Consider the following 23712-nt stretch of genomic DNA (forward strand, 5'->3'; position numbering starts at 1 on the left):
ATGGAAATATATGCAAAGGCATATGATGTTAAAGTGTGGAGATTCATCAAAAAGGGAAACTATCCTCTGCCGACTGCTGCTCAACCTCTTACTGATCCTGAAGATATAGACTCATATACAGATGAGAAAATGGCAGTTGTGCAAGTCAACAACAAGGCAAGAAATTTGCTCTATAATGCTATAAGTGGTGAAGAATATGAAAAAATCTCCAGCTGTGATACGACCAAAGAAATGTGGGATAAGCTTGAAATTACATACGAAGGAACCAACAAAGTGAAGGAAACACATATCAACATGTTGGTTCACGATTATGAACTCTTCCAAATGAAAGAAGGAGAATCCATTGAGGAAATGTTTGTCAGATTCAGAAAAATCATTAGCGATCTAAAAGCTTTCGGCAAACCATACAAAAGTGGTGATCAAGTTAGAAAGATTCTTACAAGCTTACCAACCACTTGGCAAACTAAGTAGTCACACTTGAATCATAGGATCTGAATAAATTATCTTATGATGAACTTCGTGGAGAACTCATAGCCTTCGAAAAGACACATCTCAAGAAAACAAACCAAGAAGAAAAGAACAAAATAGTTGCATTCAAGGCCACAACTGAGATAGCTGAGAATGATATCAATGATGATCCTAAAGCTCTTCAAGAAGAAATTACTATGATGTCGAAAAACATGGCTGACTTAATGAGAAGATTCAGGAATATGAGAAGAGGAAGGATTCCACCTAGACGAACCAGGCAATACAACGAACAAGATAAGAATGATGGAAAATGCTATGAGTGTGGAAGATTTGGACATATTTAAGCCGAATGTCCAGATCTAAAAAGAAAAATCTCCAAAGGTTTCAACAAAAATAAATCATTTGGAAGCTTGAGTGGTGAAGATAGTTCAGAACACGAAGAAGTAGCAAATCTTTGCTTCATGACAATTCTAGAAAACAATATGAACAAACTTTCAGGATGCTGGACAGACGAGGATACTTCAGATGACGAATGCAAAGATAACATTGAAAAATGCTTCATGGCTCTAGGTGAAACAAGTGAGGTAAGGTCTTATAATTGTGAAAGATATAATGAATTGCCGGATATTCTTGATCTCACTTTGAAAGAGTCTCAAAAAATGATGGATGAACTAAAGAGACTCAACAAAGAAATAAAAGACTGGAAACTCAAACATAAAGTATGTGAAATTGAAAAAGAAGTACTTCAAGAAGAGTTTGAGGAATTGCAAATGTAACTCAGTAGCATGCGCAAATCCACCAGTCATAGTTCTATCAAGTCAAACCAGGCGACTTACAAGCCAACTAGAAAAGGACCAGCCAGAATTGAGTTCACTAGTACTAACACAACTGAAAGACCCAAAAATGGGTCAGGAATTATGTGTCACAACTGCAATAAAAGTGGACATAAATATTCTTTTTGTCATTTTCGTAAGTCAAATATTTCAGGATGGATTTGGAGACCCAAAAATGATCCTGAACCTAGTAACACTTGTCGCACCTCCTTTTTGCCGCACCCGCGGGGCGCATGGGAAGTTTTCTCCAATTAAAGGACAGTCGAAACGAGATTTGTTTATTTGTTTCAGAGTCGCCACCTGGGAATTTTGAGGCGTCCCAAGTCACCAATTATAATCCCTGAATCGAGGAGAATATGACTCTGTTTATTTTTCTGCGAACCAAAAATCCTGAGTAAGGAATTCTGTTAATCCGGAAGAAGGTGTTAGGCATTTCCGAATTCCGTGGTTCTAGCACGGTCGCTTAACTGTTTTTATTATTGGCTTAATCATCTTGATTTTATTAAATATATTGATGTTATCTGATTTTACTACCGCTTATACTTATCGTGATTAAGGACCCTTCTTCGAATCGAATTACGCGTACGTATATTCGTGTTACAAATTTAAAAATGCGGAATTGTGTCACGCGTACGTGTACACAATAATTTTTTGATAATATTTTAAGCAATCATTTTTCCGAGATTGTGTTGAATCAAGAATATTTATTTTTCTTGAATAGTGAACCGTACATCTCGGGTTTTTATGAAATTGATTTAACGTCTTTGGATAAATCCTTTTACTAAATATTTGTTCGAAATTGCGCGTACGCATAATCCGAATTTTTGCTTCTAAAATATAATCAAGGTACGCGAACGTATCCCTAATTGCGCAAAAATATTTGCAATGATATTAAGGATTTTTCCACAAATTATTCATACATTTTTATATGAAACTCATGACAAATTCCCATTTAAGGTTTCAAAGAACTTACAATATTAAATGTTGACCGTTGATTATATTTTCCGAATATAAATAATTTATTCCAACTGTTCAAATTCAAAGGACATAATAAAAATATGATTAATACTATCTTTTTAAAAAAAATATGACATATATATATATATATACATGCCGAAGAATAAATGGCATATGGAACTAAAAATAAATAATTCATAAAGGGAAGGAAATATTTTCGAGAATTTTCATTGTTTACTTAATACAAATTCTATTTCTAATTATCAATGATGTAAAATGTGGCAATCTATGCTTGTACATCTCTTTTCATTCTCATACACTCACTTTTAATCTAATAGGCCTAATTACTTGTTCACTTTGTTTTATGAAAGTAGATAAGCATCGAATTTGTAGAAAGGGAATTATTATGCAAGTTAATTTAACAAAGTTACATTACATGCAACCCGACTATTTGGCGTAAGCATTCATAACGTTCTGTCATCATGACGAGCTATACCAACTTACTTTACTCATATGATTATACCTGTCATCATACCATATAATAACTTATACCAATCTAAACAAAATCATACTCATTACAAAATATTCTACTAATGTAACTTCTTTATCTTTGCATTTAGCTAATAGTATTAAGGGATGCAATCAATGGTCCATTTTTATGCCTTATTCCCTGTCTTGACAATTTATTAAACTAATGAGATAATGAACTAATATTATTACAAACCTTTATACAAACTTTTAAAATAAGACAAATAGCCCATAGCTATCAAATTGAATGTACTACTAATTAACTAACATGAAACAAAAAATGAAATTTAAATTGATGAACTTGGACAAATAAAAATAGACTTTCAGTTCAAGCTTTATCGACAAGTCATGTTGAATCTCTTTTCAACTTAAAATTTAAAAGACATATACCTGAAAATGGAGGTAGAAGAAGTAAGTTTCAGCAGTTACAGCAGTAACAAATTCAGTAGAATATACTGATAACACAGTAAATCTTATCAAGAATAGGATTCGAAGAGCCCAGATGCACAGTAAGATACTTTGAAAGACTTCAGATTTTAACTGAACAGTGGAATCACACAAAATTGAACATATTCAACACAAGAACAATATTTCAGATTTCAGCCTTTCTTCAGTTACAAATTCAGTTTGTTTCTGATTTTCTGTTTCTGCTGCTGTATCTGTGTGTGAGTGTATATGTGAGTGTGCTATTTTCTGTTTTCTTTCTTTAAAATCTCAGCCCTCAAAATCTCTTAAAGATTCTCTCTTAAAAATTCTCTCTGCCTTTCTTTTTCTTTATTAAAATCTTCCCTCTGAAAATTTCTGCCCTTAGAAATTCTCTTCTGAAAATTCTGTTTTTCTTCAGAATTCTGTTTTTTCTCTCTTAAAATTCTCTCTTTCTCACTCAAAATTCTGTTCCTGGTGTCTGTCCAGCTCCTGTATTTATACAGGACTGGTCCTAGGCAATTTAAGTGCTTCTTGGACCCCCTTCTTCTTTTTAAAAACAGAAAATCCCATTATGTAAAACCTTTTCCCTGATTTTCAGCAGCCCATTATCCCTTGTTCCCCATTAGTATTATTAACTAATAGCAACTAACATTACATTATAATATACTAGTACTAACACCCTGTTTTTACTGTTTCATTCCCATAAGTGCCCCTGAAATCCTAATGTTATTACTGAAAAATCAGAACCTTCAGCAAAACATATTCTAAAATCTGTACAGACTCAGTTATCTTTCTGATTTACAGCTAAATCAATCCTATTAACCTCCTAAACACAATTGTATTTGACCAACTTTTGTAAACTGGAATTCAAACTGGACATTACAACACTGAATTCAGAACTAACATCATAACAGCATATTTCTGAAATTATCAAAATCATTCAGACTGGACTTAACATTAAACCAAAATCAAACACACACAGGATCATTGTCAATACTGACAATGCCCTGAAACTTTTAATGTTCAGACAATAACATATACAACATACATTTGAATTCACTGATTCACAGACAATCATGATTTAATTGACGAGCATTAATCAATTGACTATTTACAACATTTGTCAATAACTAGTCTAAAATAGAAGCAGACTGTTTTAGTCAACATTTTCAGAAATAAAAAAATTCGTAATATAACTAATCGACGAACTTAATCGAGTCGATTACACACATTGTAAATAACCACAACCAACAGAAACAATTCACATTCGGATTAAATAGACAGAAATGACAGAATTGATCAAAACAAATATGAAAAATTAACAAGCTATTAATACGGACAACAATACATGTAGAATACACAAAAAAATAAATAGAAAAATACCTCTGAACTTTAATTTTATTCTGACTCGAACTCAACTTGGATTTCGGATTTTTGTTTGAAATCAAACTGACCTTAGTCGAAGTATTTTCCACTGAAAATACTTCGACTAAGGTCGATTAAACCTCAATCTTCATCATAATCTGAACCGAATCCGGAAGTTTGGTATTTTTTAGGGTTCTTAAAAACTCGATTTGGGATTTAACCATTTCTGGTCAGATTCGAGAAGAACCAAAGATATTCTAGGCACGAGGGAGGCCAGGAGGGTAACTGGTGTGAGTTTGAAACAGATCTGGGTAAATTTTTGTTTGGTCCGAATCTTCAAAAGAAGATTCGAGAAGTTCCGAACGGATTCGAACCTAACAACCAACAGATCCATACTCAGGATGACTAGGGGAAGCCATGGTGTTAATTTGGGGCTGATTGGTTTAGATCAAGTTTTCAGGCCAACCTTCGATTTAAGATTCGAAGAGTTGTGGCCTGATTCGAAGGAAACTAAGGTTGGATTTGTGTAGGGAAGGTTCAGGAGGTCCTAGGGTGTTAAGTTGGTGACCGGCGGCGTTGATGCTGCCGGGTTTCAGGCGAAGGGGAATAGGGGCGGCTAGGTTTCGGGGTCTGTTTAGAAAGATGATGAACAGGAGCGGAGAGGGGGGGGTGTTCAGTTAGGGGCTGGGTAAGGTTTGGGATTTATATAGGGGTAGGGTGGATTGGTATCGTCCGTTGGATCAATTAGAATGGAGGGCTAGGATCTATTCACTTAACCAAACGATGTCGTTTGGTTTAAGTTGGGGGACGGGTTGAACCGGGTCAATGGATCGGGTAAGGGTCTTGGGTTCGGGTGATGAGATCTTGGCCGTTGGTTGGATTTAATCCAACGGCCCTTGATGAGAGATGACCAAACGACGTCGTTTGGTTCTGGCTTTGAATTGGACCGGACAGGGCTGGTTTGGATTGGGCTGTGAAAGGGATTCAATTGATTTGGGCCTAGATTTTAATCCAGGTCCAAATCTTATAACTTGTATGCAATTTTTTATTTTCTGATTTTATTAAAAAATCCTAATAAAAAAAATCAAAATTACAATAATATTAACTATAATATAATTTTAACTTCTCAAAAATATATTAATCAATCTATAATAATTATTTAACACATAGACAAAACATCAATCAAACAATGAAACATTTGAAATAGAATTAATGCATATTTTTGTGATTTTATTTAAATTAACTTAATTAAATGCGTACTTAAATCCTAGATATACATGAGACATGTACTTTTATTTTTATTTTGTTTAATTATAACAAAACAAACATTTTACGGACATAAACAAATATTTAACACCACGCAAAATTCAGAAATTACACAGTAAAAGAAATTTATTTTATTTTTTGATTTATTTTGGAGTAGTTTTTCGTAAGGCAAAAATTACGTGCTCACAGCTGCCCCTCTTTATGCGGAAACTCGAAGAGTTTTCGTGCAAAGATAAAGTGAGCGGATACGAGCGATTTTTGCCCGTTCGAATACTCCGTGGGAAGCATTTTTAGAAAGATTTGACCGAACCTCTGCTTCAAAGGTTTCCTACATATCCTTGGCTATAAAGGAATCAGGTCAATGTAGTTCGGGAATTTTTGGTAGCTGGGACTACCGTGGGACTGTGATGTTACTGCTGTTTCGTGCTGTTTTTACTGCTTACTGACCTCCTTATTACACCTTACTTTAAAGGAAATACAAAATTAAGCTAGATTATGGTACAGGAATTATAAAAATCTTATCTAGATCATGCCCTTGTTTCTTGTTGTCTTGATATCTTGGTGAATCTTGGGCATTTGGCTTATTCCGTATTCCTCTTGGAACTCTTTGTTGTTTCTTGCTGGGGATTCTGTTGGACTCCTCTGCTTTATTGATTCTAAGTGTGCTCCTTTCTCACATGAGTGGGCTTTTGGTTTCAACACTTCAATTGCATTCCATCGTTCTTCAGGTGGGTGCCTTGACTGCTTCTTTTCTTTTTTCATCCTCATTTTCCAGGTGGACGCCTGACTTCTTCTTTTCTCATCCTCATTCTCCAGGTGGACGCCTGATTTCTTCAATTCTTTGTCCTCATTCTCCAGGTGGACGCCTGACTTCTTCTTTTTCTTTGTCCTCGTTCTCCAGTGGACGCCTGATTTCTTCAATTCTTTGTCCTCATTCTCCAGGTGGACGCCTGATTTCTTCAATTCTTTGTCCTTATTCTCCAGGTGGACGCCTGACTTCTTCTTTTCTCATCCTCATTCTCCAGGTGGACGCCTGACTTCTTCAATTCTTTGTCCTCATTTTCCAGGTGGACGCCTGATTTCTTCAATTCTTTGTCCTCATTCTCCAGGTGGACGCCTGACTTCTTCTTTTTCTTTGTCCTCGTTCTCCAGGTGGACGCCTGATTTCTTTAATTCTTCATCCTCATTCTCCAGGTGGACGCCTGACTTCTTTTAATTCTCATCCTCATTCTCCAGGTGGACGCCTGACTTCTTCTTTTTCTCATCCTCATTCTCCAGGTGGACGCCTGACTTCTTCTTTTCTCATCCTCATTCTCCAGGTGGACGCCTGACTTCTTCAATTCTTTGTCCTCATTTTCCAGGTGGACGCCTGATTTCTTCAATTCTTTGTCCTCATTCTCCAGGTGGACGCCTGGCTTCTTCTTTTTCTTTGTCCTCGTTCTCCAGGTGGACGCCTGACTTCTTCTTTTCTCATCCTCATTTTCCAGGTGGACGCCTGATTTCTTCTTTTCGTTGTCCTCATTCTCCAGGTGGACACCTGACTTCTTCTTTTCTCATCCTCATTTTCCAGGTGGACGCCTGATTTCTTCTTTTCTTTGTCCTCATTCTCCAGGTGGACGCCTGACTTCTTCTTTACCAGGTATTTCCAGACACAAATATTGTATTTGCCCCTGTTTTAAATCAAAGAAAACTTCGTTAGTTTAAAGCAGGGTGGCCGGTTGTGGTATTCTTGCCGATGGTGATGTTTCTCTTCGTCTTTCTTTATTGCCTTGGAATGATTGAAAAGACTGTTTTGTCTTTGTAATTGATCCTTGACTATAGGATTTCCCTCTGTGTGTTTTCCTTCAAAATCTTTCAACTGTAATCATGTGCTTCTTTTGACTTTGCTGATCCTCTTTTGATTTCATCTTTCTTACACCCGTACTTTTATCTCCCACCTTTCGTGGCTGTATTTTGTAACCTTGAATCTTGGTAGTATACCTTGACATTCTTTCTTATTTGTTTAGAATAAAATTTATCTCAAAGCTTGGAGAAAGTAAGATTATTAGTAGCGAAATACGCTGATTTCGACAATTATAGAATGAAAAGAAAAATCCAATTTTTGGATGACTGTTGGAAAAGGAATAAAAGACTTATCTGATTGGAATTACTGGCACCAATGATCAGGGTATGCATTTCGGATTAATCAACCCAGTCTTTTAATCAATCTCCTTTCAATTGTCTCAAGGAGTTTTCATTGATCAATTTTCCTCATTTTTCACTTCTCCACTTCCCTTTCGCCTTATGGTGCCTGCGAAGGTTTTCACCAATAAGACTCTCTCATTTTACTTTTCTCTCAACTTCCGTCGCCTTATGGTGCCCGTGTGGGTTTTCACCTATAAGACTCTCTCATTTTTACTTTCTTTCCTTGTTTGTACCACTTCATTTGCTTGCATCAGCATTTTTCTAAGATTGATCGAAAGGTCTTTTTGGTATAAGGTTAGGAATGGAAAAGGTATTAAAAGCTAAATAGCTGTGGTATGGGTTTAAAATTACAACTCTTGGAATCTTTTCTTATTTCCAATACAATTCCTGCCCCAGTTTCTTGATTGGGGTCTCTTAATATTTCTTTTCCGTGCACATTGTGCATGTTGTGCACCCTATGACCGAGCCGTGAGGCGCCTACGTATCCTTCTTTGAGGAATCAGGTCAAACGTAGTTCACTACATAATAGTGAAGATTTTGATCTTTTTTTTTCTTTTATTTTATTGATTCCAAGAGAGGTTAGGAAAGAAACAAGTATGGCTCAAAGGGGAAGCAAATGGTATAGTGTTTGGACAGCAGAATAAATTGCCTTTGTCATTTCAATCTTTGAAATAGTGCTAAATACAAACATTCAAAAGTTATGCATAATATCTCTTTACCGCGTCAGAATTGATTGCCATATCTATGCATTTGCCTTCAATATCTGTTAAACATAGTGCACCATTCGATAATACTCTGGTCACAATGAATGGTCCTTGCCAATTCGGAGCAAATTTGCCTTTTGCTTCAACCTGATGTGGAAGAATGCGTTTCAGCACATGCTGACCTACTTCGAACTTCCGGGGACGCACCTTTTTGTTGTATGCTCTTTCTATTCTTCTTTGATATAATTGACCATGGCATACTGCGGTCAATCGTTTTTCATCAATCAAATTTAACTGTTCTAGACGGGTTTTGACCCATTCATCATCATCAATCTTTGCTTCGGCAATGATCCGAAGGGAAGGAATCTCAATTTCTGCAGGAATTACTGCTTCGGTGCCGTATACCAACAAATAAGGAGTTGCTCCTACTGAAGTGCGAACAGTAGTGCGGTATCCCAATAATGCAAAGGGTAATTTTTCATGCCATTGTTTTGAACCTTCTACCATTTTCCGCAGTATCTTCTTTATGTTTTTGTTGGCTGCTTCTACTGCTCCATTCGCCTTGGGCCGATATGGGGTAGAGTTACGATGTGTAATCTTAAACTGTTGACATACTTCTTTCATTAAGTTGCTGTTAAGATTAGCACCGTTATCTGTGATGATCACCTTCGGGATTCCGAATCGACATATGATATTTGAGTGGACAAAATCGACCACAGCTTTCTTGGTCACTGATTTGAATGTCTTGGCCTCAACCCATTTGGTAAAATAATCAATAGCTACCAGAATGAATCTGTGTCCATTGGATGCTGCCGGTTCAATTGGTCCAATCACATCCATGCCCCAAGCAACGAAAGGCCATGGTGCCGACATTGTGTGCAACTCGGATGGTGGAGAATGAATCAAATCTCCGTGTATTTGGCATTGATGACACTTGCGCACAAAATTGATACAATCTCTCTCCATGGTAAGCCAATAGTAACCAGCTCGGAGGATTTTCTTTGCCAACACATATCCACTCATGTGGGGTCCGCAAACTCCTGAATGTACTTCAGACATGACAGTTGTAGCTTGTCTGGCATCTATGCATCTTAATAATCCGAGATCTGGTGTTCTTTTATACAAAACTCCTCCGCTTAAGAAGAATCCATTTGCTAATCGCCTGATGGTCCTCTTTTGATCTCCTGTGGCTTGTGCGGGATATATGCCCATCCTGATATATTCCTTGATGTCGTGGAACCATGGTTCTCCATCAAATTCTTCTTCAACCATATTGCAATAAGCGTGCTGATTGTGGATTTGAATATGTATTGGATCCACATAAGCTTTGTCTGGATGGTGCAACATTGATGCTAGGGTAGCCAATGCATCGGCAACTTCATTATGGATTCTTGGAATATGTTGGAATTCCACTGATTGAAACCGCTGACAAAGATCATGTAGACATTGTCGGTATGGTATGAGCTTCAAATCTCGGGTTTCCCATTCTCCTTGAATTTGATGTACCAAAAGATCCGAATCTCCCATGACTAAGATTTCTCGGATACCCATGTCTGCAGCTAGCCTTAACCCCAAAATGCAAGCTTCATATTCAGCCATATTATTGGTGCAATAAAATCGTAGTTGAGCCGTAACAGGATAGTGATGCCCTGTTTCAGAAATGATTACAGCTCCTATTCCGACTCCTTTCATGTTAGCAGCTCCATCAAAGAAAAGTTTCCAGCCAGGTTTTTCAATTTGCTCCACCTCGTCGATATGCATTGTTTCCTCATCAGGAAAATAAGTCTTCAGCGGCTCATATTCCTCATCGACCGGGTTTTCGGCTAAATGATCGGCCAGTGCTTGAGCCTTCATTGCAGTCCGAGTCACATAGACGATGTCGAATTCTGTGAGCAATATCTGCCACTTTGCAAGTCTTCCTGTTGGCATAGGCTTTTGAAAAATGTATTTCAATGGATCCAACCTAGAAATGAGGTAAGTAGTGTAGGATGACAAATAGTGTTTTAATTTTTGAGCTACCCATGTTAGGGCGCAACATGTCTTTTCCAGATGAGTATACTTAACCTCATAAGCTGTGAACTTCTTGCTAAGGTAGTAGATGGCCTGTTCTTTTCTGCCAGTGAGGTCATGCTGCCCCAATACACAACCAAATGAATTTTCCAAAACCGTCAAGTAAAGAATCAAAGGTCTTCCTGGCTCTGGCGGGACCAACACGGGTGGGTTTGATAAGTACCCTTTTATTTTATCGAACGCTTCCTGACACTCATCGGTCCATTTGACTGCAGCATCCTTTTTTAACAATTTGAAAATTGGCTCGCAGGTTGTTGTGAGCTGAGCAATAAACCTACTGATATAATTTAACCTTCCCAACAAACTCATTACTTCAGTTTTGTTTCTTGGGGGTGGCAGTTCTTGGATGGCTTTGATCTTTGATGGGTCTAGCTCGATGCCTCGTCGACTGACTATGAATCCCAGCAATTTTCCAGATGGAACTCCGAATGCGCACTTGGCAGGGTTAAGCTTGAGGTTGTACCTGCGAAGTCTTAAGAAGAACTTCCTCAAATCCCCAACGTGGTTGGTCTGATGCTTTGATTTTATGATTACATCATCCACGTATACCTCAATTTCCTTGTGTATCATATCATGAAACACTGTGGTCATTGCTCTCATATAGGTTGCTCCGGCGTTCTTCAAACCGAATGGCATTACCCTGTAGCAATAAGTTCCCCATGGTGTGATGAATGCCGTCTTTTCTGCATCTTCTTCATCCATTAGAATTTGATGATATCCGGCATAACAGTCCACGAAAGATCCTATATCATGCTTGGCACAATTGTCGATCAAAATATGGATATTGGGTAATGGGAAATTATCCTTTGGACTTGCTTTGTTGAGATTGCGATAGTCGACGCATACTCTAATTTTGCCGTCTTTCTTTGGCACAGGAACGATATTAGCTAACCAAACAGGATATCGAGTGACTCGAATGACCTTTGCTTCCAATTGTTTGGTGATTTCTTCTTTAATTCTCACACTCATATCAGGCTTGAATTTTCTCAACCTCTGCTTGACAGGAGGCACTGTTGGATCGGTGGGCAATTTGTGGACCACTAAATCAGTGCTCAAGCCCGGCATGTCGTCATACGACCATGCAAAAACATCTTTGAATTCTATGAGTGCTTTAATTAACTCCTCTCGGATTTTTGGCTCGAGATGGACACTTATTTTAGTTTCTCGGACATTACTCGTGTCCCCTATATTGACATCCTCGGTATCATTCAAGTTAGGTTTGATTTTTTCCTCAAAGTGAATTAACTCTTTACTAATCTCTTCAAAAACCTCATCTTCATCATATTCTGATTCATAATCACAATATGTTTCTTGAATTAATATTTCGGAATCAGATTGATTTTTAAGACTGGGCTGAAGATTCCTCATGCATGCCATATCACTAGAGCCAGCATAAAAAGAACTGTACAAAAAAGAAGAAAAAGAAAAGAAAGCTATTAGGAATGATAATAAAAAGGAAACTGCTTTTTATTGGATAATGAAAGATAACAAGGTTTTGCACGCTTCAAACCAACTGTAAGATAAATTTTGGGATTACAACCTTGAAATATCCCAAACAAACTGAAAGAAAATCAAAATAAACTACCAAGACTCCTTTCGAATTGGGAGAGGAGTGGCTTTCCAATTATTGAGCTTTGTTTTTGGTCCAACGAATTGAACTTCTGCGTTGCTACACCCTTCTCCGTCTTCCAGCATATTTACATCACTAAACAATTTCTCGAACCTTTCAATTAATTCCTCCTCAGGATTGACCTGGGATTTAGGAATTGTTGTTATCGGGCGATTTTTAGCACCGGTCTTGACAAAAGACTTCAACAGCTGTGGTACTGGTTTTGGAAGAACCCATGCTTGGTGTTTCAACTTCCTGGCTCTCATCACGTCATTGGCAGTCGGTGTGAATCCTAAACCGAATGTTCCCCAGTTCTCGGGGAGAGATACTGGTTGTACAATTCCTTGCAAAGATAAGCCCAGACCTTTGCCGGGTATAAAGCCATTCTTCAGCATTTCATAAGCTACCATGACTGATGTAGAGGATACCTTTGGATTCGCAAGGTATTTTCCTTCTGGAATTTTCTCTACCGACACTGTGTCTGACACTTGGTATACCCATGGTCCTTGGTCAATTTCTGCTCCCTCGACTGGTACAATGGTGCTGTTGTGAGCATTTAAATTTTCTTCTCCATGCACGACTATTTCTTGATGGTCCCATTCAAACTTGACAACCTGATGTAATGTTGACGGGACTGCTTTAGCAGCATGGATCCATGGTCGACCCAACAACAAGTTGTAAGAAACAGTCATGTCCAAAACTTGGAATTCCATTGTGAATTCAACTGGCCCTATAGTTAGTTCCAACACTATGTCGCCAAATGAATCTCTACTTCCACCGTCAAATCCTCGTACGCAGATACTGTTCTTTTGGAATCCTCTCCTCTTTAATTTTTAATTTGTTTAAAGTGGAGAGAGGGCATATGTTTGCACTGGACCCATTGTCGACCAATACCCGGGTTACTACGGAGTTTTCACATTTCACGGTGAGGTAAAGAGCTCTGTTGTGCTCGGTACCTTCCACAGGTAATTCATCATCAGCAAATGTAATCCTGTTCGTCTCAAAGATTCTGTTGGCTATTTTGCCCAAATGATTTACAGAGATCTTTTCAGGAACATGAGCTTCATTCAGGATTTTCATCAATGCCAGACGGTGTTCCTCTGAATGGATCAGTAATGACAACAATGAAATTTGAGCGGGGGTCTTCTTTAATTGATCCACAACAGAATAATCATGGAGCTTCATTTTTCTTAAAAACTCCTCCGCCTCTTCTTCCGTCACAGCTTTCTTCGTGGGCATTGGATTGTTTTTAGTTTTTCTCAGCTCTTCGGGAGTAAAACATCTTCCCGAACGAGTCAAGCCTTGTACCTCACACACTTCTTCCTTGATTTCTTTGCCTTTGTACATTACGGTCACCCGTTCATAGTTCCATGGGATGGCTTTGTTGTTGATGATTGGCAGCTGAATTACAGGTGCAATAATAACCCGATCTGTACGTGCTCCTTCCACAATTACGACGGGTTTGTTAGCAACCCCTGGTACTATCACCTTTGTCCTCTCTTGTTTTGCGGCAACTTTGTTCGATGATCCCTCATCGACTATCATAGACGGTTCACCACCATTCTTGTTATGCTTAGACACCGGCTTCTCCTCCATTAACTGCTTATCTGGCTTGGTTTCATGAGACTTGATCATCATGACAGTTTGTGACGGCTTCTTTGTCTCCCCATCAGCTTGTATGATTTCTATCATATTAGCCTCTTGATGGGCTGGCATTGGATTTCTATTGATATTTGGAGCTTCAGGGGTTTGAACCTCGATTTTATTAGTATCAATCAGCTCTTGTATTGCATTTTTCAAATGCCAACATTTCTCCGTATCATGGCCTGGTGTACCGGAGCAATATTCACAGCTAATGGTGTAATCCAGATTCTTTGGTGGAGGATTGGGTAGCTTGGATTGTATTGGTCTCAACATGTCTAACTGTCTCAGCCTGTGGAACAGACTAGTGTAAGACTCTCCCAATGGAGTGTAAGTTTTCTTTTTCTGTTCCCTTTCTCCCCTGAATGCTGGCCTAGGCCTGAAACCTGGTCCGGGATAAGCTCGGGGGTAGGTATTTGGTGTGACAGGAGCACGCCAATTGGTGTGAACAGGTGGCTGATTGTATGCTTGAGCGTGGTTAATGGCGAAATGAGGCTCTGAAGGGTGATAGTAATGTTGGGATGAATCATGGTGGTAAGCTGATTGGCGAGGTCGTTGCTGATTATAGTAAAGCGGTGAACCCCTGGGTCCTGGCCAAATTCCTGAATCAACTACGGTTGCTTCCTCCCTCTTCTTTCTTCCGATTCCTCCTACCCCGCCTTGAATAGCTTGAGTAGTTGCCTTAATTGCTGAATAGCTCATGATTTTGTTTGTCTTGAGGCCTTCTTCCACCATACCTCCCATCTTCACTACCTCGTTGAATGATTTTCCAACCGCTGAAACCAAGTGGGCGTAGTAAGTTGGTTCCAAGGCTTGGAGGAAGTAGTCTACCATTTCGCTCTCCTTCATAGGAGGATCCACTCTTGCCGCCTGTTCTCTCCACCGAAAACCATACTCTCTGAAACTTTCATTGTGTTTCTTCTCAAATTTGGTCAAAGATAATCGATCTGGGATGATTTCCAGATTGTATTGGAAATGGTATGCGAATGCCTGTGCCAGGTCATCCCAGGTGTACCATCTTCCATGGTCTTGGCGTGTATACCACTCCAAAGCTGATCCGCTTAGACTTTGACTGAAGTAAGCCATCAATAATTCATCCTTTCCCCCAGCTCCTCGCATCTTGCTACAGAAACCCCTTAAGTGGGCTACTGGGTCGCCGTGCCCGCTGTATAGGTCAAATTTGGGCATCTTGAAGCCAAATGGCAATTGTACATTAGGGAATAAGCATAAATCTTTGTAGGCTACACTGACTTGCCCACCTAATCCTCGCATGTCTCGGAACGACTGTTCTAGACTTTTGACCTTCCTGAACATCTCTTCTTGTTCAGCATTTTTGGCTGGCTTGTCAATTTCGGTTGGGAGATCAAACCGAGGAGCAGGTGAATTGATTTCGGAGGCTTTGAAGGTGGGCTCCGGGGGGTAATATTGGTTGTCTTGGGCCTGAAATGTAGGCTCACTAGGAGATTTGTGAAATGTAGCAGGGGGAGGTGCTACAAAAATAGGAGTCATAGGTGGAGGAAGGTACGGAACTGGTTTTGGAGGTGGAGACTGTGGTGTCTGAGAGGTGGTGCCTCGGTAGTGCTGATAAATGGGGAAACTCGGGGATAATTCAGTGGTGATATTATCCTGAGTTTGGATTATTGATGGAGCAGGGTTATTTGGGTAAGATGGGGGCAACTGTCCTGTAGACCAAGCTTGGTACATTTCTGCCATTTGCTGCTTGAGCTTAAGCATTTCTTCTTTCATTTTCCCGACATCCATCTCTTCTATCTCCATACTTGTGTCAACATCTGGGATAGACATACTTTCGGGTATTGGTCCTTTTGATCTTGTGTGATAGTGATAATATGCCAGTATACTCTTTAGAGAAACTAACTGGTTGAATTCTGAAAATGGACAAATTTGTTAGTTTTGAGAGTTTAACACATATATAATCACACGTTGAGATGCAATGCTCCTAGACAAATAATCCCTTTCTATTATGCATTTGCTCGGCTGCTTGTGTCGTCCCAGCCTTTTGAAATTTTTTATTGTTATTCATTTTTATTTATTATATATATCTTTTATCGTGGTGGTCGAATCTGAGAGATTGCCTACGTATCATGCTCTTACATGAATAAGACCTTGCGTAGTTCGGACCAAAGTCAATCATGTTTATTTATTACACAAAGATGGAATTACATTCGAAAACTTTAAGAAAATAGCTTGAAATACACACACTTAAATCAAAATAAAAGATACAATTCATAACATCTCACAAAATGCCCCACTTTCCACTTTTGTTCTCTAATATTGGATTATCTGCTCAATGTGGGGCTTGACCTGGATGGCCTCCCAGCGTACGATACATCCTTTCCAACTCTATTGCTAGATGACGAGCAAAAGTGGGCGCATGCTCTGTAAACCTTTCATAATCCATTCCTTGGCAGTTTACATAACTTTGAGATGTGAAGACTGCCAAGTCGTGGACTTGTGCCCTGAAACCTTGGAGACGTTGGTCTTGGTCTTGCAATTGCTGCTGACGAGTGGTGGCTATGTCTCTGACACGGTTTTCACGATCTAAAGCTGATTCTAATAGAGCTCGGAGTCTGGCCTGCTCTAATCTTGCTTGTGATCTTTCCCTGTCGAGGTCTGCTTGTTGGTATTCTCTGTTGCATCTTCTTGCCTCTTCTAGTTGTGCACGAAGCTGGTCTTCTGATCGCATCCAATAGTCTTTTTCCTTCTTGAATTGAGCCTTGTCTTTTTCGGATTGCCTATCCTGGCGTTCCTTGTTAGATCTGGCTTCTTCATTTAATTGTTGGATCCTTTCTTTTGCTTTGCTCAATGCCCTTTCGTTTTCTGCAAGAATGGAGTCAAAATCTTGCATTTTTTCGAAGAGATTGGCGATGGTTTTTTGATCTTTCCAGCTTCTCTTTGGCGTTTCAGAGACTCTTTTCATTTTTTGGAATCGAGCATGAAGATTTTCATTCTCACAAGCTAGACTCTTTTTCTCGCCTTTGGCTTCTTGTTCTTGCAAATCTTTCTCCAAACTGAGGCTTCTTAGATTTTCTTTTAGGGCATGGATAGTGGCTTTGTACCCTTTTTCTTTTTCTCCCCAGATTAACCGCTCTTGGATTTTATCATTGAAATTTTGAACATGGGGTCTTTTTGTTGGCCTTTTTAGCTCAGGTTCCGGTACATCATCCACGCGGGACCGCTTTTCGAACCACCTTGCATATCCAGGATTTATCTCACCCTTGGTAGCGTCTAGGACTTGAGTATCACTTTTCAAGTATCGGCACCCATTCCACATCTGCTGAAGTAGAGCTTCGGGAATAGTGGCTTCTGGGTGTAATTCGATTACTTGCATACTCAAATCTTCCTCATCAGGAACTATTTGATATCTCCCTAGTTGCCTTAGGACTCTTAGTGGTGCATATGGCTGAATGCTTCTCAATCCCAATAGTAGTAGATAACTATTTGAGGTTGACATATGTATTACTTCTCTCATCGGGAGCCATCCCAGAGTCCATTCAATTTGATTTGCCGTTAAAGCCTTTAGATGAGATACCCATGCTTCTATCCCTTCTGGAGCTTGGTAATTTTTTGTTCTTTCCTCATAGCTCTCGATGCAATTAGCTCTGTTCGACCCATACTGTATGATCTTGGGTTGTTGTTGGAGATGTTCAATCACCCACATTTGCAACAAAATTTTGCATCCTTCGAAAACCTTCGCCCCTGATTTGCATAAAGTCAAAGCCCGATAAATATCTGACAGAATGATGGGGACAAGGGTGTGATTTTCTTTAGTGGTGAGGATTTGCACAATTTTTGCGGTGCGAATATCAATTGTTCGCTCTTTATTTGGGAAGACCATGACTCCTAGAAAAGCCACCATGAAAGCAAATCGTCGGTGTATCTGCCAAGTGTCTTTGTTTTGCTTATTAGTAAGGCCTTTCTCATGAATTTCGAACCCATCTGACTTTCCAAATCTGGAATACAAAAAGTTGAAGGAACAACATCCATTGATGACATTGCTTTTCCTAATTTGACTGCTGATGTTCAGAAGACCGAAGAATCGATGTATTGAAGGAGCCTTTGTGAATATCAAGCTTTGATTTCTTAAACTTCCGTCAAAACCAACATAGCCAGCTACCTCCTCTAATGTAGGAGTAAGCTCGAAGTCAGAGAAACGGAAAACATTGTGAACAGGGTCCCAGAAAGTTACTAATGCCGTAATCAGATCATCCCGAGGCTCAACTTTCATAATGTCCGTGAGATTTCCCAAATGCTTGACGACCCATTTTTGACCGTCTTCGCCCAAATCATACCACCACATTTGAAGCTGACATAGAAATTCCTCCGTACTTGTGGATGAGGGGCTTTGTGTGGTGCTCATTTTGTATCTGAAATTTAATTTTAATAAAGTCAAAATTTATTTTGGGAAAATTTATACTAAAATTTATTTTCGTTTTTTTTTCATTAAATATTTTTATTTCAAAATTTAAAACTATTTTTTTTTCGAAAATTTTAAAACAACCCATTTTATTCCTTGCTTCTTACCATGATTTTATTTAAGCTGGTCAACAAGCATGTTTGAGGCAAATGAATGCACAAGTAGCAAGTAGGATGCATCATGATGGTCTTTTAATTTTGGGTTCACCTGTCCTAGACAGACCCAACCCCTGTGTTGAGTCTCCAAGGGCAAATGCATATGATGCAAATATTCGTTCCTACTAGGGATCCGGTACATGGCTGAGTTATTCTAAGTGTAAAACCTTAGGTTGATTGTTCTAAACCTGGCTTACCCAAACGGACAGTTTGAGCCGAAGTGGGGGTAACGTACAGGGAGCACGAAAGTCTGCCCGGCCTAGTTACTTGTCCCAACTCCGTCTTATTTGGTATGACTTTAACAGAAAGGTGGGTCACGCGCACGTGTACACCATAAATTCAGAAGACTCAGAAAGAAGGGGGTTTCGTAGCAGTTGTATATATTCACAATTCAAATAATATTAAAGCGGTAAAAAAAAATTTAGCATATTAGCATATAAACAGTTGAAAATTATATAGTAAGTAAAGCCAATAAAACAGATATTTTAAGCTCGAATTATTTAAACCCTGAACCAATGGTTCTGGGGTTACGACAACATTTTATTCCCCAGCAGAGTCGCCAGAGCTGTCGCACCTCCTTTTTGCCGCACCCGCGGGGCGCATGGGGAGTTTTCTCCAATTAAAGGACAGTCGAAACGGGATTTGTTTATTTGTTTCAGAGTCGCCACCTGGGAATTTTGAGGCGTCCCAAGTCACCAATTATAATCCCTGAATCGAGGAGAATATGACTCTGTTTATTTTTCTGCGAACCAAAAATCCTGAGTAAGGAATTCTGTTAATCCGGAAGAAGGTGTTAGGCATTTCCGAATTCCGTGGTTCTAGCACGGTCGCTTAACTGTTTTTATTATTGGCTTAATCATCTTGATTTTATTAAATATATTGATGTTATCTGATTTTACTACCGCTTATACTTATCGTGATTAAGGACCCTTCTTCGAATCGAATTACGCGTACGTATATTCGTGTTACAAATTTAAAAATGCGGAATTGTGTCACGCGTACGTGTACACAATAATTTTTTGATAATATTTTAAGCAATCATTTTTCCGAGATTGTGTTGAATCAAGAATATTTATTTTTCTTGAATAGTGAACCGTACATCTCGGGTTTTTATGAAATTGATTTAACGTCTTTGGATAAATCCTTTTACTAAATATTTGTTCGAAATTGCGCGTACGCATAATCCGAATTTTTGCTTCTAAAATATAATCAAGGTACGCGAACGTATCCCTAATTGCGCAAAAATATTTGCAATGATATTAAGGATTTTTCCACAAATTATTCATACATTTTTATATGAAACTCATGACAAATTCCCATTTAAGGTTTCAAAGAACTTACAATATTAAATGTTGACCGTTGATTATATTTTCCGAATATAAATAATTTATTCCAACTGTTCAAATTCAAAGGACATAATAAAAATATGATTAATACTATCTTTTTAAAAAAAATATATGACATATATATATATATATACATGCCGAAGAATAAATGGCATATGGAACTAAAAATAAATAATTCATAAAGGGAAGGAAATATTTTCGAGAATTTTCATTGTTTACTTAATACAAATTCTATTTCTAATTATCAATGATGTAAAATGTGGCAATCTATGCTTGTACATCTCTTTTCATTCTCATACACTCACTTTTAATCTAATAGGCCTAATTACTTGTTCACTTTGTTTTATGAAAGTAGATAAGCATCGAATTTGTAGAAAGAGAATTATTATGCAAGTTAATTTAACAAAGTTACATTACATGCAACCCGACTATTTGGCGTAAGCATTCATAACGTTCTGTCATCATGACGAGCTATACCAACTTACTTTACTCATATGATTATACCTGTCATCATACCATATAATAACTTATACCAATCTAAACAAAATCATACTCATTACAAAATATTCTACTAATGTAACTTCTTTATCTTTGCATTTAGCTAATAGTATTAAGGGATGCAATCAATGGTCCATTTTTATGCCTTATTCCCTGTCTTGACAATTTATTAAACTAATGAGATAATGAACTAATATTATTACAAACCTTTATACAAACTTTTAAAATAAGACAAATAGCCCATAGCTATCAAATTGAATGTACTACTAATTAACTAACATGAAACAAAAAATGAAATTTAAATTGATGAACTTGGACAAATAAAAATAGACTTTCAGTTCAAGCTTTATCGACAAGTCATGTTGAATCTCTTTTCAACTTAAAATTTAAAAGACATATACCTGAAAATGGAGGTAGAAGAAGTAAGTTTCAGCAGTTACAGCAGTAACAAATTCAGTAGAATATACTGATAACACAGTAAATCTTATCAAGAATAGGATTCGAAGAGCCCAGATGCACAGTAAGATACTTTGAAAGACTTCAGATTTTAACTGAACAGTGGAATCACACAAAATTGAACATATTCAACACAAGAACAATATTTCAGATTTCAGCCTTTCTTCAGTTACAAATTCAGTTTGTTTCTGATTTTCTGTTTCTGCTGCTGTATCTGTGTGTGAGTGTATATGTGAGTGTGCTATTTTCTGTTTTCTTTCTTTAAAATCTCAGCCCTCAAAATCTCTTAAAGATTCTCTCTTAAAAATTCTCTCTGCCTTTCTTTTTCTTTATTAAAATCTTCCCTCTGAAAATTTCTGCCCTTAGAAATTCTCTTCTGAAAATTCTGTTTTTCTTCAGAATTCTGTTTTTTCTCTCTTAAAATTCTCTCTTTCTCACTCAAAATTCTGTTCCTGGTGTCTGTCCAGCTCCTGTATTTATACAGGGCTGGTCTTAGGCAATTTAAGTGCTTCTTGGACCCCCTTCTTCTTTTTAAAAACAGAAAATCCCATTATGTAAAACCTTTTCCCTGATTTTCAGCAGCCCATTATCCCTTGTTCCCCATTAGTATTATTAACTAATAGCAACTAACATTACATTATAATATACTAGTACTAACACCCTGTTTTTACTGTTTCATTCCCATAAGTGCCCCTGAAATCCTAATGTTATTACTGAAAAATCAGAACCTTCAGCAAAACATATTCTAAAATCTGTACAGACTCAGTTATCTTTCTGATTTACAGCTAAATCAATCCTATTAACCTCCTAAACACAATTGTATTTGACCAACTTTTGTAAACTGGAATTCAAACTGGACATTACAACACTGAATTCAGAACTAACATCATAACAGCATATTTCTGAAATTATCAAAATCATTCAGACTGGACTTAACATTAAACCAAAATCAAACACACACAGGATCATTGTCAATACTGACAATGCCCTGAAACTTTTAATGTTCAGACAATAACATATACAACATACATTTGAATTCACTGATTCACAGACAATCATGATTTAATTGACGAGCATTAATCAATTGACTATTTACAACATTTGTCAATAACTAGTCTAAAATAGAAGCAGACTGTTTTAGTCAACATTTTCAGAAATAAAAAAATTCGTAATATAACTAATCGACGAACTTAATCGAGTCGATTACACACATTGTAAATAACCACAACCAACAGAAACAATTCACATTCGGATTAAATAGACAGAAATGACAGAATTGATCAAAACAAATATGAAAAATTAACAAGCTATTAATACGGACAACAATACATGTAGAATACACAAAAAAATAAATAGAAAAATACCTCTGAACTTTAATTTTATTCTGACTCGAACTCAACTTGGATTTCGGATTTTTGTTTGAAATCAAACTGACCTTAGTCGAAGTATTTTCCACTGAAAATACTTCGACTAAGGTCGATTAAACCTCAATCTTCATCATAATCTGAACCGAATCCGGAAGTTTGGTATTTTTTAGGGTTCTTAAAAACTCGATTTGGGATTTAACCATTTCTGGTCAGATTCGAGAAGAACCAAAGATATTCTAGGCACGAGGGAGGCCAGGAGGGTAACTGGTGTGAGTTTGAAACAGATCTGGGTAAATTTTTGTTTGGTCCGAATCTTCAAAAGAAGATTCGAGAAGTTCCGAACGGATTCGAACCTAACAACCAACAGATCCATACTCAGGATGACTAGGGGAAGCCATGGTGTTAATTTGGGGCTGATTGGTTTAGATCAAGTTTTCAGGCCAACCTTCGATTTAAGATTCGAAGAGTTGTGGCCTGATTCGAAGGAAACTAAGGTTGGATTTGTGTAGGGGAGGTTCAGGAGGTCCTAGGGTGTTAAGTTGGTGACCGACGGCGTTGATGCCGCCGGGTTTCAGGCGAAGGGGAATAGGGGCGGCTAGGTTTAGGGGTCTGTTTAGAACGATGATGAACAGGAGCGGAGAGGGGGGGTTGTTCAGTTAGGGGCTGGGTAAGGTTTGGGATTTATATAGGGGTAGGGTGGATTGGTATCGTCCGTTGGATCAATTAGAATGGAGGGCTAGGATCTATTCACTTAACCAAACGATGTCGTTTGGTTTAAGTTGGGGGACTGGTTGAACCGGGTCAATGGATCGGGTAAGGGTCTTGGGTTCGGGTGATGAGATCTTGGCCGTTGGTTGGATTTAATCCAACGGCCCTTGATGAGAGATGACCAAACGACGTCGTTTGGTTCTGGCTTTGAATTGGACCGGACAGGGCTGTTTTGGATTGGGCTGTGAAAGGGATTCAATTGATTTGGGCCTGGATTTTAATCCAGGTCCAAATCTTATAACTTGTATGCAATTTTTTATTTTCTGATTTTATTAAAAATCCTAATAAAAAAAACAAAATTACAATAATATTAACTATAATATAATTTTAACTTCTCAAAAATATATTAATCAATCTATAATAATTATTTAACACATAGACAAAACATCAATCAAACAATGAAACATTTGAAATAGAATTAATGCATATTTTTGTGATTTTATTTAAATTAACTTAATTAAATGCGTACTTAAATCCTAGATATACATGAGACATGTACTTTTATTTTTATTTTGTTTAATTATAACAAAACAAACATTTTACGGACATAAACAAATATTTAACACCACGCAAAATTCAGAAATTACACAGTAAAAGAAATTTATTTTATTTTTTGATTTATTTTGGAGTAGTTTT

The 23712-nt window shown here is 37.9% G+C and overlaps 1 protein-coding gene across 1 annotated transcript; it reads left to right on the forward strand.

Moving 5' to 3' along the window:
- Positions 1-812, forward strand: LOC138871844 (uncharacterized). The gene is made up of 2 exons (XM_070149751.1): positions 1-423; positions 489-812. Exons 1-2 carry the CDS (start codon positions 1-3, stop codon positions 810-812), a joined length of 747 nt encoding a protein of 248 aa, XP_070005852.1.
- Positions 813-23712: the final 22900 nt, after the last annotated feature.

Source organism: Nicotiana sylvestris, chromosome 6 (assembly GCF_000393655.2).
Source record: "Nicotiana sylvestris chromosome 6, ASM39365v2, whole genome shotgun sequence".
In the NCBI taxonomy this organism is placed as follows: Eukaryota; Viridiplantae; Streptophyta; class Magnoliopsida; order Solanales; family Solanaceae; genus Nicotiana; species Nicotiana sylvestris.